Here is a 15,676-nt window from a genome sequence, read left to right on the forward strand (position 1 = left end):
ATAGAAATTAACGTCATGACGGAAACGAGAGGAAACAGATGCAAATGATTCTTTCATTCATTTTTGAAAGAGAAATGTTCATTAATCTCTCCGAAACAATTTCGCGCACTTGGCGCACGCTGCCGGAATAGTTAAATGAATTCGCTTTGACTGACCGATTTTCATCCTTAGATACATCTACCATTAACACATCGACCGTAGTAATTACAAAATGTAGCAGTATGCATACAATATTGACAATTTATTTGAATTAAACGTGTATTTTCTCTAAACATAACTCTCTCATCCGCTATTGTTTGCTTATCAAACTAGCAATGTAAATATCAATATGTAAATAATCGTACGATATTTCGGTGATATTGATCTCTCTATAATATTATCTATAATATTATCTTTTTTAGTGTACGGAAATTGTTAAATGTGTATGTGTGTGTGTGTGTGTGTGTGTGTGTGTGTGTGTGTGTGTGTTTTAATAGTATGATAATAAAAAGATCTCATGTGATATATTTTAAGATATATTATATTTATGAATATTTAATTATAGGTATCGATTCTCGATTCCTACATGTCATTGAATATTAAAATTGATTTCTGTATTTCATTAATTATTTCAAGCTATACGGCATGTTCGTTGATCCAATTAATGTACGATGGGACACGTGTAAAAACGGTGGGAAATTCTGTGTCAGCGCATCCGTTTCCCCATGAGACAATTCCTATGAGTTCTCCATTGACAGTGAGAGGGCCGCCGGAATCGCCCTGAAAAATTTAATTCTCCAGTAACTAACAAAATATTTTATAAAGATTATTTTGATTGGAAAACATCACTCGCCAGCGGTGTTATATTTTTACAATTAACTAGAAATATGTTTTTCTACTAGTGCAGAGCCTGCATATGTTATTCTTGCTTTGTTATTTTAATCAAATTCATATTTGATGTCGGAATCTCAATTTTTTCAGCTCGCAACTGTGAGTTGTACAATCTGACTGTCGATTAAATTAAATTATAAAACATAACGAGAGAAACCGAATATATTAATATATAAAGTAATCAATACAATACACTGACAATCAACATAATCAATGATGTGCGAATTGATATGTTAGTTGTCGAATGTTTTAAGTATTAAATCACTCAGTTAATAAATTGATTGATAAATTAATTGATAAATAAAAATTCTTGATAAGAGATCGTAATTCACAATGCCTGTCTTTTACATTTAGTATGATCGCCGCTAATGATATAAAATCGGGTTTTTTTTGTTATCGAAAATTCGAAGCACGTTATACAACTCCAAGTACTGATGTTATATTAAGACATTGTTTGTGTTTAGAAGTGATATAGAAACGAACGCGAGCGGAGGCTTTGCGTGAAAAGAATAATGCAAATTAAGTAGTTAATGACTACTCTACTAGGGCGTAAAATTGCACGTACAACTAGTAATTGATGATAGCGATATATTATACTTTGTAAATAACTTACATGGCACGAACCCTTTCTCGTGACTGGATCAAATGCACAGATTTGCGTGGGGTAAATTGGTGATGATGAACTCTCCCAGTACTTGTCTCTGCAATATTTATGTTTGGCTATTGTAATATCCACGACATGTAACTGTTTAGTCGTGTTTCCTAGAAACTGCAAAGATAAAATATAAATTTTTATACATGTGACTTACTAAAATAATTTTCGAAGATTTGATTGACTGGAAGTCTAAATAAACTGAATTGTTAAAAAAAGCTTTACCTCTAATCTGCCGAATCCTGACACGACTGCTATCGATCTGGTGCTGACCATTTGATCTTGGATCGGTAAAGAGACGGGAGATACCAGAGAGGAAAATACAAATGGAGTCTTAAGCTGCAAATGAATATTTCATATATACTTTTGTACTCTATCTTAATTTTTTAAAGAGTTTGATTTATTTGTTTGTTAATTTTTACTACTTTATATTACCTTAAGTAGGGCGATATCATTGATCCAAGAGTTGCTAGAGTTATATTCTTCGTGTATATAAGACGATGCGACCAAATATATGGAGTGCGGTTTTGTCAAGTCCGTTGTTCCTACGTTGACCGAAATCTCCTTGATATCTTTTCTGTAAAAAATACATTATATATTTTTGGGATATTTCCCAAAAAGAAGTAGTCTTTTTTAGCTCTTTATGGACTTACTCAGTTAAACAGTGAGCGGCGGTCAGTACGTAATTTTGATTAATTATACTTCCACCACAAAAGTGATGCTCTGTTTTGATGTCCTGAAGAGAAACCTGAAATAATTTTGTATGTGACAATAAAACATCGAAATTTTTCGTATTACATACAACTTTATTAATACAGCAACATTCAGCCAATTCATAATTTAATGTAATAATGTGTATATTTTTAAAACAAAGTAATTAATTTAGGATTAATAATAATTTATTTGTAAACTTACTTGGAATGGGAATTCACCTCGTTTGGCAAGTCTTCCTCCCACAATCTTGGGTTGTAATCCGCCTGCATTCATAATATTTATTATTACATTTATAAATTTTTATTACATTAAATTAAAGTGATTTCAAAATTAATCAATTTATTTTAAGTTACTTACCATAAGCAATAGTAGCAGTGGAAGCAATAGTAAAGCAATATAAAAGAACTAAGAACAATAATTTCATCATGATTATCAATTTTGTGCCAGTCAGTTGATTATTGCAAATCTGGCTTACGATACACTGGGCATGCCAATTTATAGTAGCTATAAAATTTAATTTTAAATTACATAGGACCGATCCTACATGTTCAAAACCTGTCAAGCATGGTTGTCATTTTGCGTGTACCGTATGTACCATGTAGTTTCGTCATCTACACTTGGTAAACATAAGTGCGCAAACTGTATGTATATATAGCTAATTGGCCATATGTGTTCAAGTAAATGTATCAAGTTATACATGCAAAAGTCATGCATTTTTCATATTTTTTCCTCAAGCCAAAATAACTGTGCAATTTTCTTATCTACACGTTCCGATAGTCGAAAATTACGAACTTTTATTTAGCAACTAACTGTTTTACTTACTTTTTTCAAATACACTTAAAATTAATTCTTACTTTTTAAAAATCTATCTTCTTATGAAACGATTGCGTCTCAATCGTTTTTTTTTTATTTTTATCGTTAGATTTTTAATTTTTGTTTAGTTAAGATGTAATTCTTTTTGATGTATGTTTCACATATTACCTTTTATTCGTCATGTCAACTTCCGATTGATTTATCAAAGCATGTAGATGCACTATGCACTATGGACCATCTGATAGACATGCATATATATGTTTTCGCAAGCATGCTTGTCAAGTTTGTAGATGACAAAACTGCATAGTATCGCAAATACAGTTCACACTTTCCGGCAGACTTGACAAGTTTAGCTAAACGTGTATGACCGGACTAAGATTAGACAGAAGATGCTTAGCGCTTACTGATATCTAAAATAGCTCTAATCTGTCGGAATACTATTTTACTCACGACCTATATTGTAATCTGCTAACATATTTATTTTTACTATTGTAAGTATCGATAAACTCTTAATATCGCATAATCATCTTTTTATGCTACGTATAAATCTGATAACAATATATTAAGAAAATATTAAAATAGTTATCTCAATGATAATAATGATATCGTAGAAAAAGTTATCCTCTGCAATTTCTTATCGAGTAAAAAAAACCGTGTTACATAATTTTGCTCGCCTTTCGCGTTCTCCGTCGCAACTTCGTAAGTTTTAGTTTTAAGAGTTTAACACTGTTATATATGAAGTATACTTCGCATCTCGGGATTACCGGCTGAACGTGACATGCAGTACAGCAAGGCGAACGTAATGCTAAACAAACTGACGTAGGGATAACATAACAATGCACTTTGTTGAAGTTTACGACAGTTAAGAATCTTGGTGATATTGCACAATCTATAATGAAATATTTTAATAAATTGAAACTTTTCTAAATATGCTCACGATCAGAGGAAGAGATACTTGAAATGTTATCGATACTGATAATCACCGGATGTGACTCGCGCAATATTTTTTACTTCGTTCAATATTTTTTACGACTGAGAACTTTGGCTATTTTACGATTTATAATAAAATTCAAAATTTCAAAATTTAAATTAATTCTTTTCGCGACTACTTGACGTATTTTGCATAAAGTCCACTTATATCTTACAATAGAAGAAGTAATTACTAATATTGATAAATCCGACGCGTACCATTCACTTTACTCAAATTCGTTAACTGACGTTTTATTCTGTTGTTCTGATGTTTTTATATATCTCTCTGTGCAATCTCTTTTCAGGATTTGTTTCGGGAGAGAGGGGGTTTTAAGTTGTCATTTGACCGACATCTGATCGTTGCAGAGTCAGGAGCGGACAAAGTCCAAGCTCGGTCAAATTTTGCAGTACGATTCTTACTTTTGCATAATGTGATATTCGGTTGCCATGCAACTTTACTTCCTCATTTTAATTGTGTAATTTTCCGATGTAGCTCTTAGAACCACGAATCCTTGTGGTAACGAGAAGAATGGCCCTTTGCCAACTGTGCATCGTATTCGTAATCGTTGAGTCCGCATTTCTCGTTAACGTTCGAATACTTTAGACGGAGCACAGCGAACGATCGCAAGGAGTTTTTGGATGAAGTGCGGCCGAGAGAATGTCGAGAAACGAGGATGAGATCATCCATTTCGCTGTTACCCATTGTATCGCGATAGAAAAACGAGCTATTTGAATTTGCATGAGGTTGCGCGTTGGCGAGGGATAGAGAAAGAGGCAGAGAAGGACAGGAGGAACAGCTGCTGGATTTTATTACATTTTGCCATTTATTTCGCGGCGCTTCGTATAGAGGATTAGCGATAATTGCTCTCGCGGTCGCGGCACCTTCATCATTGATTTTTGTCGGCGCGAAGGGCGGTCTTTTAAATTTATTAACACGGAAATTCTGCTCGGAAATGTACGCTTTTCGTACTGCTATCATTACTATATGAAATAGCACCGTGCCCTTATCGATTACGTCGTATCAAATGCTGCTCTCACTCCCAGGCGACTCTCTCTCTCTCTCTCTCTCTCTCTCTCTCTCTCTCTCTCTCTCTCTCTCTCTTTCTCTCTCAAGCGCGCGGGCGCGCGTAGACGTAGTGCAGGTTGCCGGCGGAACATGGAGGCGGACTTATTCAAATTTGCAACAAGTACTGGTTCGATATCCTGTCGAGACATTGGAGTTCGAACTACATTCCGTAACGTTCCATGTTGCTCGGAGTTAGTCAGTTTCTGTACAATATAGCGTTCATGGTTGGATGGAGGATTCAGAATTCAGCTGCTCTCGACGATTTCTACCGACGTCGCATTTGTACACCTTTCTGAAAAATGAAGATTGACCGTTCCGATAAGATTCGAGAAGTAACGGACCGGTAGTATGCCGATAGTTCACGCGACGTTCGCATCTACATCGGAACGTCGCGATAAGTCGAAGATTCATCCTTCTCCGCATCCGGTTTTTACACGTCGCGTCGCTCTTTCGAGCGAGAGCTTCGCAGGTGCATTTGCGACTCCGCATAAAACGATCGATACCTCTTTCCCAGTAAATATAGGTCCGAGAAAAATTCCTTTCCCAGATACCGTCGTGACAATCGCAATTTATAACGAGAGCAACTTTCTCGTGGGAAAATTATTAGATCGACAGGAATATTCTCGTCGAGAATATCGCGAAATACGCGGTGATGCACGCGGCGGGGTAGTGCGCGCCCGTAGGAAACGAGCTTTCGATTCTCTCTCAAATCCAATATGTCCACGTGATAGATTCTCGTTCAACTTGGAAACGACCGAGTGCGAGGGAGCGAGACTAATCGCGCTCCTTGCGCCGATCGTGCCATTATTCGATTCATCGTGTATCGATAAATCTTGGCCGCCTCGGAAGTTCTTAATCCACAGACTTATCGGGCTCGACGCGTTATCGGGGAGACGCTCGACGGATCGGCTTTCATCGCTTCGTCGTGATTAATTAACATTTTCAACGCGAGTGATGGAGTTAAACTCTGTTGCTTATGTAATTTGCCCATCCTGGCCGGTTCTACATTTTATACTTCGCTCGGGCGATTTTCACTCAACCGGAGGTTCTTAATTTCACTACATAAAGGCAGATGATATTGGTTGAAATTAAAATACATCATCATGTTACTTAACACTTAATAATTCATATTAATAAATACCTCTATTTCTTTAATTTATTTCTTTTTAATATACTTTTGCAATATTTGTTTGGTATAAATTTATCTCTGCTCAATCTCTTATTAGTTTACGATACTCGATAAGTATCCATGTCGCTTTTTTTTATTTATTAATATCCTACAACTATAGTTTTGCCTTATTTACTCTTGTGTACGTGCGAGCCGTTGTTGTTATGTACGAGTAAATAGCTTCTAACGATGTAGCTTGCAAACCGTGCGGATTCTGTTCGGAGCAAAATATGGTACAACGTGGGCGCGACATGGGACCGCAAAGGATGATAACTCCCCCGGGTGCTAGAACTATAATCACAGTCGGCTTGATAACGTAAAGAGCAGGCGTTATGAAGGGTTGGATGGCGTGCGGTGGATCAATCGTCTAATACAAGCTGTGAATATCTGTGAATACACGTACAATTATGACGCTCTAAGCAGTACGCGCGGTACAACTTGTACGCGAATACTCTGACTGGAAATTATTCACGCTCAGGTTAATCGATTCGTGCCGCCTAAGTATATTATTATAGCCGCGATGCTCAAGACACCCCTGCTAACTCGAGAGATCCAATATTACGGCGTCGTAATTCTCGACACCGAGGTAAGCTATGTTTCACGAATAAGTGACGGAAGGACGGAAACGAACCGCCGGATATTCACCGTGGCATCCCTTCCTTCCCTTGCCTTGAAATGCAACGCAATCCAATCCGGAAATTGAGTGTCGTTAAAACCACTCGTTTCTACCGTCGGATTTTATCCGTGATCTTTTTCATTTCTTAAAGTGGCTCGAATCCTCGATACACATGATTATTTACAGCGTCAGAGACGCGCATTTTCTACTGCGTCCCTGTAGTGAGGAGAGAAAACTGCGATCCTTCTCCATCAATTTTCCATATACACGCTTTCATCGTAATATTTTATTTCGCATATTTTATGACTGTCATTTAAGCTTTGATATTTCTCTGCAAGCTGCAAAACTTGTGAGAAATCAGGATTTTCGAAAGAAAAGATATTTATTGTGAGAATTTCAAAATTTCTTCTTCTGTTTCAATATTCTTCTTCTATTTCTATCTCAAATTGTTTGAATTTGGATATAAATTGATTTCGCGTATCAATTTCGGGGTTGAGTACTTTTCCGTACTGTTCTATTCATATTTCTATTTGTGCGCTGTTTGCGCTTTTTAAACTCGAGCGAACTTAAATTCGCGGAAGGAAAAGAGTAAATGTATAAACGCAACAGTATGAAAAGAAGTTATTTTCTCGGTAGAAAATTCCTTTTCGACGAAATTAAAGTTCGTGCGTTCATCATGTGTGTGTGTGTGTGTGTGTGTGTGTGTGTGTGTGTGTGTGTGTGTGTGTGTGTGTGTGTGTGTGTGTGTGTGTGTGTGTGTGTGGATACATGATATACATATACATTGCAACTCACGTACATACATATAGTTGCTTTGAATATTGTATTTGAATATTGTAAGCACGCTGCATACGTGCGACGATATGTAAAAAGCTATCAGGATCGGATCGTTTTTAAAGCGGAAAGTGTTTCCGCTTTAAAGTGTGTAATGTGAAAAGAAGCGTTACACAGCGGTCTCGCGATTTTTCTCCTCGATATCGACAGACTTCCCTCCGCGATCTGCGAGCTCGCACCTCGCCGTGAGATGGATTTGGACGAACTCAAACGCTTCCCGTTTCTTGTTCGTAACACGGGGCATTGATCGCTCGCCGAGCGTGGAGGGAAAAGTGATATTCCTGCAGGAAATGTTCCTTTCAAGGAGATGCCAATACAAGGAATTTCTCTGATAGCGCGAAGCATATCTCTCTCTCTCTCTCTCTCTCTCTCTCTCTCTCTCTCTCTCTCTCTTTCTCTATCGCTGCTCACGCGCGCGAGCTTCTGACAGAGGTGCCGCAATGAGCATTTCATCTGTTCTTCTTCATTCCCCTCCTTTCTCTCTATACACATTCCGTCGGTGAGCTTGATGAGAAATTCTACGAGCGCGATAGCGCGGTCGTAAACGCGTCGCGCCGCGTTTCCGTCGTATCGCGCTTACATCGGGCGACGGTTTACATCGGGCCCGCTTCGTTTTTCTCGCCTGCAGCATCCTCGTTTTCTCTCGCCTAGCCCTGCATATTTTATTGTTGCACGGCCGGTTTTCGGGCTATTAACCGACATAACGATGCAGTTTCATCTCGCGATATACTTTCAACGGCGCGATTAACAAACTCAATGCTCTTTACGATGTTTATTGTTAGCACTTAGCTTAATTCATTTTAATTACGCGTAAAAATGTCGTTCTTTTCGCTTGCCGTAAAACGTTTTTTTTTTTTGTACGTGTCTCATCGAAGAGATTTATGTTGATAGGACTAAAGTTCGATTAAAAAAATTGCTAACGAATATTATGCGCATAATAAATTTGACTGGATATAATAGCGAATTGCTTTAATAGACAGCTGCGCCGTGTTATATATACGAGTAAATATTTTCTGGAATGTGACGCGATTCCTTCATTCGGGCGTGTCACGAAAGGAATTCGCGCAGAAAAGGTGGATGCTATCGAGTCACATGCTCGCCAAATATTTTTCATGTTTATATCGCCGCAATTATTAAGGAATTTATGTTCATTGCGGAATGACACGCTCAGTGATGTCGCGGTCTGTGATTATGAGTGCAATCAAAAAGATATTATTTTAGTGATTTATTGAGATTCGGTCTACAAACATTCCTTTTTAAATCTGGAGAATTAAATTCCAAGAACGGACGAGATGCAAGTTTCATTTATTTCAATTTAATTGAAATTTTAACACAATAGCTCGATCAATATGCACGTCTTTTTATAAAATTAGTTTATACACGAGTTGTAATTGCTTGATGAGTATTTATCGTTAAATTACATGCGATTTACATTATATACATATTGTATATACGTATTGTATTTACGTTTATTCAGTTTATTACCGGAACGTTTACCGTATAATATACACAATGTCTATTGTAATTATTGTTGAATATTTATTTTATCAAATAACATTAATATATTTAAACAGTGAAGCATATAGATATATTTAATTATAACACATCAAATATGAGCTTTTATATAGTACCATGAATAAACTTTATGAAATAATCTCTTATAATTATCTCATTGATGATAATTTTTGTTATGTAAGGAAGATTCGGCTGAGAAAGCTCGGCTGGATGGAGATAAAGATGTATTCTTTGCTCTGCTCTATAGGTAACTCGTGAAAAGCTCTCCCAGCTTGCGCAAGCTTCGCAAATACCATCCTGTATTATCGATGGAAGTCCTCTTTACCTACCTGTGGGATCTTATCAAGAGATGTAACAGTTGCGCCAAGTATAAACTTGTATTTTCTTATCAACAGTTAGTGAAGATTTTTATATACAAATAATCTTACATAGAAATTGGATTAAATAATAAAATAAATATCCATACACAAAATATAGATAATAATATCAAAATTAGTTTGTTGTTAATACGTAGTCAAAAATTTTCGTTTTGTATAAAGCTTTATCCGTAGAATGAAACTGATACAAGAGGACGCTACAGGAAGTTACCGTACATCTTTGACAACTCCTGCTGTTTTATGTTCACTTAAGAAAACTTCAAAAAAAAAACAATTCTAAAAAGTTTAGTATACAAGCATTAAATTATTCAGTATAAAACTTTTTTAATAAAAATCCTATGAAAATCCTATAGAAGCTGCTAACACTTTATTATATGTATATTATAGTTATACTTTGGCAAATATTATACAAAGCATTAAATTATGCAGCATTATATTAATATGAAATTTTTTTAAATAAAAATTCTGTGAAAGCCATATGAGCAGTTTATATTTTATTATATATACATTATAGTTACACTTTGGCAAAATAATACGAGAATTTCCGAGAGAAAATTTTCATATATTTTAATATATTCTTATAAACGTTAGTATATAAGAAAAGTAATTTGCATGTTCATTTGACTTTGAATCTCTTGCTTAAAGCGGCTATAATTGCGCGCGGAATCGTCGATTCAAGTTGATGCGCGATTTTATCGAGGGACCTCTAGAGAAGCTAATTGACCGGTCAGACCTTTACTATGAGCCCGTATCCGTAGTTGCGACAATGCAATTTACATATACGTCGTGGTCCCTTTACGGTCGAAACCTCAATTTCGCTCAGGAAACGAAGAAGGACTTCTCCTTCCGAGGGGATCGAAGTCAGTTACGAGTATTCCTTGGGAATCATCAATTATGCGAATATTTGAATAAAGAGGCAAGAACATTTAAAGTAGAAGAAAATAAAATTATAGGTTTTTAATGTGATTAGGCAATTACGTTAAAGTTAATTTATACTTTCTAATATTAAAGATGTATTATAGTCTACAAACACAAATGAAATAAGTTCTATTTTTTTATTATCTGTTTAAGTATCATTATTTTCTTCCTATTTTTGTGATATGCCCTCTTTACTTCTAAACAATAAAATGAATAAATTCAGTTAATACTCAGTGAAATGCTATGAAAATTATTGATAACCGAAATTATAACTCTGTAATTGGCAAAATATATATATATATATATATATAAAATATGTCAATATTTAGCTAGCCTATTCTTGTAGAGACAGTCTCCTGGTAGTTTATTAAGAGTTTACTATTAAGGCCAATGACCCGATAATCTCAAAATAATACCATCGTAAAAATCTAACGCGCGATTTATTATTATGGCGTGAAACCGCGCGGCGTGTTTTATCGCTCCGGGCCGCTCTTTCTGCGTTGGTAAGCTCTACGTCGCAGCACACTTTTGCCAGACGTTTATATATATATAAAGATAGAATCCCTAAGGTACTTTCTCTGATCTATCTTCCGCCAACAGTTCTTTCTGACTTTCTCCTCCCTCTGCAGTATAACAATCGTCCGCTTTTACTTATTTCTATTCGCCGCGCGAAAAAATTCTTCCCTCTTCGATTCCTCGTTTCGTCTTGACCGTGCTCTTTGCCAGAAGAAGGGAGAAATCGTAAACCTGCCAGCGGATACTCCATGTTATGTACAATGAATGTTCGAATTCGCGAAGGAGATGTATCGAAACTAATGTTCGCGTAACAATGAAAAGGGATTTCGTTCCGTGGGGGTCGTTTGATAATCTCGCGATTGCCCTAAAAATCTCAAGCATTTTTTTTTTTTATGGAACGCACAGGATCTCGAAACTTTTAACGAGCGCAAGATGCGAAGATGTTCCTTTGTATACATTTACGTACAATGTCCCTAAAGTGTGTTCGGTTAATAATAGACTTTTTGCTAAAAGATAAATTGACGATTCCTGCGATACGATATACGAATTTGTAACAGTTTAAACGAAAAGTTCTCCGTTTTGTATTATTTCGATACAATGAGGTTGGATAATCTTTTGTGATATTATTGCCGCGCATCTCTTCGACGAAAATATTAGCTTTCGTAAGAATTTTCATTAAATTGAAGCGCAACTTCGCGCGCGTTTGCGAATAAAAGGCGCCTCAATCTCGCTCGCTCTCTCGAGGGTCGAGAAACGGTTATTGCCGCGGTTATCTTGAATATCCCGCCTGTACGGAACTTCTTTCTTCACACAAGATCACGGAACAGACGAGTCTCTCGAGATAAAATCTCCAGCTTCCTCTTCTCGAATCATCACGATTCATCTGTTATTAAGAAACTCAACTTCCGCCACACATCTATTAAAGTCTATATTTATTTGAATCTTGTCTTGATTGCTTTGTTTGAAGAATGGAGATTTATTTTTTGTTGAAGTGTAGACAACGACTATCTTCATTATTTATCTTTTGATTGGAGATCAACCGGGACTATTCTGTCCACAAGCGGGATAATTATTCACGTGACAAAAAAAGAATCAGAAGCACATAGATCAATAAAAGTTAAATGAAAACAGACACAGACTATGGCATTGTTAATGTCGATTTTTATTGTATAAAAAAAAAAAAGAGATAATTACAATTTAAAATAAATTTCTTTATTTTACTAAATTAAATTTGATTATTTCATATGTAATTTTTCATATATAATATTTTTATTAAAAGTGTATAACAGCATAATAAAAGACTTTGATACCTTTGTGATAAAATTAATTAACATTGGAGAATTTTACAACTGGGAGGATCTATTTGATACGTGCTCGCTCGCTTTTACTGACGATGCTGCCTATTCATATTTTAAAAAGCCGTTTCTGTGATCTATTCGTCTCGGTCGCGTCCCAACACGAGCATACGAGAGTCCTCCCCTGAGAATCTGCGGTATAATAACGTTGACACAGCCGACGTAGCGCACTAAATAGGTACCCCTCCCCCCGGCCGCCCCCTCATTTCATCCCCATTCTCATTCTCATATTTCGTGCTCGCGCTTTCGCTTACATTTCTCCGCGGCCTCTTCAAGACGTCGCGCCGTAAATCCATCTCCCACGTTGTATATTTCTCACGAGTTATACGTGCATTATTACGATTCCTACGCCTGCTACGTGGTTCCGTTTCCGTATTAGAGACGCGAGACGCGATCGGTAAGATGAATGTTTAGACGTTTGCGCGCTTTTCAAGAGTTATGCGCTGTCGGATCAAGTCAGTCAGCCAAGCGGCATTCGAATTTCTTTCGAACGTTCGATATCAGCTCAAACAGTATTAAAAATCTCATATACGTGTGTATATTGATATGTGTAGCTCGTACATCGATCAAAACACAAAGGAATTTCCTGGCTCGTTTTTGTTTGTCAATCATTGTTTTCCAAGCGAGATGATTTCCGATTGTTCCCGCACATAACGCGTATGTCTCATGTATTCCTCTTTGGCGAGGTATTTCAGATTCGTCTTCAGCTGTCCGATGTATTTTATAATCACACTCTCATAAATCTTTCTCCGCGAACATTTTATTCTTTCGCCGTACAGGAGGACACCGCCAACGATAGCGACCATCGATAACATTCACGTAACGGAAAATAAAATGGATACTAAATTACAGTCGCTCGTTTTAAATGAAAAAGGATATTTTTCCGTAAGAGAAATTTAATATCCTTCGACACGGTGTTTCTATTATCGCCTCTTCCCAGCACTCCCCTCGGCTCCCGAAGGGTGCTGTATCATTTTACGGCGTCCTTCAGTGGGTGATTCCACGGAGTAAACGTGGGGGTGCCATGCGAGATCAATCTTACAGCGAGAACAATGAAGGCGTCGTATGCATTGAAAGTCTTTTGTCAACCCTTTGTAGATCCAATGTGATTTCTGTAACGTCGGCGACGACAACGGCGCGATGAGGCGAGGGCTGAGAGTGGCTCCCAGCGTCATTCCGCCAAACGAAGGGGGTGGTTGGCGCTGTAACTCTTAATGGAGGTGCTTTCGTTCGCGGTAACGCGCTGTCGTCCTCGCCGTCGGGGCTATTTACGACCATTTATTTAATTGGTTCGTCAAAGTCTACGCGACTAATGCGTCGCGATGAAAAGGCGTCAGTCTTTCGCCTCTTGTTCGGAACGTTATGAAGCGCGACGTTCGGTGTTATCGAGTAGCGAAAACACGTATTTTTTTCGTGGTATAAAAAAATCTTAAAAAAATTTTTCCACGGAATTGAATTTTGTTCACCACTTTTGTTTGAGAAAAATAACAATTAATAATTATAATTTAATTTGATTCTTTATAAAGAATTATTTGATGTAATTTAAGTGACAGTTAAAGGTGCTTTTTGTAAATTGGTTCCTGCGTGGAAGCCGCCGTGACACAGGTGTGCTCATCTTCCATTCGTTTTCATGGCGAATTTAAGGCTATCCGTAACAATCCGCGAAAAACCAGTTTACGAGCCGCCCTCTCCTGCTCTAATACACTTGCATTAAAACTCAATAAAGAATTCTGCGAATTCGATAAAAAAGGAATTCGGCGGTAGGCCCTTTTTTTCGTCTTCCTCTGGTCGTTCGCGATGTCGAGACGATCCGTTGAGGGCAGCGACAAAGAATTCTCCTCCCAGAAAGACGTAAAATTCCGACTCGACGGAATCGTGGAACTCGTGTACGTGTGTCCCTCTCCCCCATACATATGTATGCGCGATACATATGTACGTCGCCATTGCCAAAGTTCTCCGGGAAAGTTTCGGAGCCCCGACGAGTCCGGAGACGACGGGAATCGTCGGCGAATTACCAACGTAGATGGACTCTCCGGTGGTCGTCCAAACGCGCGGCTACTGTTCAACTCGCCACCAACTTGCGGCCGGACAGAGCGGATCTCCCGTCGTGACGAACGGCGCTGTCGCGTCTTGAAATTCAAAGCGTTTTATCTGCAACGCTCTCGACAGACAAAGGGATGCAAGGGTAAAACCGCAGACGGAAATATCATATACATTCAACCTCTTGCGTCTCCTCACGTGAGGATGACGTCACAACTTCAACGGAAGTTTACGAGGAACACAATTCCGCTTCGTTGTTCACCATAATTAAAAAACCCTTATTATATTCTGTATTAAAGTACGTGTATACATAAGAATTATAACGATTATTGTAACGAAATAATCAGCTTTAATTTTGTCGACTAAAGTGCGCTTGTTAAGGATAATTAGACTTATTTTTATAATTTTTATATGTACAATGAAAAATTATGGAAAACTTACAAATTATTCTGAATTACATTTAAAAATAATACAAAACGTTCAGCGGCGATTTAGAGCATGAACCAAAAATTATTTAAAAATTAATTTTGGTGTAGGCTTTAAACCGCTGTAAAATTTTTTTTATTACTTTTAAATTCAGTGTAGAATAATTCTACATTTTTTTCATAATTTTTTCATTGTAAATAAAAATATATGTAATATATTCTTAAAATATTAAAAAATAGTATTTTTCTGAAATTTAATATTAATTTTTTATACAATTCTTCTCATTATTTGTTTCATGGCATCGATTTTTTCTTTCTTGTTTTTATCTTACAGAGTGCAAACATATTTCTCGCATAAACGCTAGAAATGAATTCGAAGTGATATTCGATAATAAACGCAATATTTCCCTTTTCTACTGCGTACAGTAGATAATCATCGACGAGTCAGACTGAGAACCACCGAGGTGCCCGACATCATGCTCACCTGTAAATCATGGCGGAAACTGCCTGTGGTACCAACAAGGACAGGCACTTCTCAAGAGAGGTCTCTACATCAAGTTTGCGCACAGAACCGTACTACGCTCGTATATTATCTCCCAATGCTGCACAACCACGCATCTCTCGTGCTTCCTATTTTTCCTGTAATCCAGAAGTGGATATCGAGACGCTGGATTTTACCGCCGGCGTTAGTAGCTCTCGGGGATTTCGAGGGTAGTAAACGAGATTTCAAAAAAATCAACCTTGGATGAAATGACTCGTTAGATTGACAGGCGATAAAGGTAGAAATATAAGTGGCTTTGCGGTAATTACTTTTGGAAGTAAAATGTA

General features: G+C 37.2%; 2 protein-coding genes and 1 long non-coding RNA gene across 5 annotated transcripts in view; 2 read left to right on the forward strand and 1 right to left on the reverse strand.

Moving 5' to 3' along the window:
• hwt (SH2 domain-containing adapter heavyweight) overlaps window positions 1-15,676 on the forward strand; it is a 119,117-nt gene that overhangs the window by 20,964 nt on the left and 82,477 nt on the right. The window lies entirely within an intron of this gene.
• On the reverse strand, window positions 503-4,290 carry LOC105432557 (chymotrypsin-2-like). Of its 3 annotated transcripts, none has more exons than XM_089070537.1 (8): window positions 4,238-4,290; window positions 2,594-2,740; window positions 2,438-2,499; window positions 2,176-2,270; window positions 1,958-2,099; window positions 1,748-1,861; window positions 1,484-1,639; window positions 503-759 (listed from the first exon to the last, which is right to left on the reverse strand). In XM_089070537.1, the coding sequence occupies exons 2-8, from the start codon at window positions 2,661-2,663 to the stop codon at window positions 616-618; spliced, it is 783 nt and encodes a 260-aa protein (XP_088926663.1). In that variant the 5' UTR covers window positions 2,664-2,740; window positions 4,238-4,290; the 3' UTR covers window positions 503-615. The 3 variants fall into 3 exon arrangements, with proteins under 3 accessions (XP_088926663.1, XP_088926662.1, XP_011645715.2); XM_089070536.1 differs by having other exon boundaries at window positions 2,594-2,737; window positions 4,185-4,273; XM_011647413.3 differs by lacking the exon at window positions 4,238-4,290 and adding an exon at window positions 3,218-3,372.
• LOC148937892 (uncharacterized) lies at window positions 4,458-10,019 on the forward strand. Its single transcript, XR_016137897.1, has 2 exons — window positions 4,458-6,838; window positions 9,465-10,019. It is a non-coding gene; the product is annotated as an uncharacterized LOC148937892 (long non-coding RNA).

Source organism: Pogonomyrmex barbatus, unplaced genomic scaffold, assembly GCF_055798465.1.
Source record: "Pogonomyrmex barbatus isolate J1 unplaced genomic scaffold, ASM5579846v1 scaffold10, whole genome shotgun sequence".
Classification (NCBI taxonomy): domain Eukaryota; kingdom Metazoa; phylum Arthropoda; class Insecta; order Hymenoptera; family Formicidae; genus Pogonomyrmex; species Pogonomyrmex barbatus.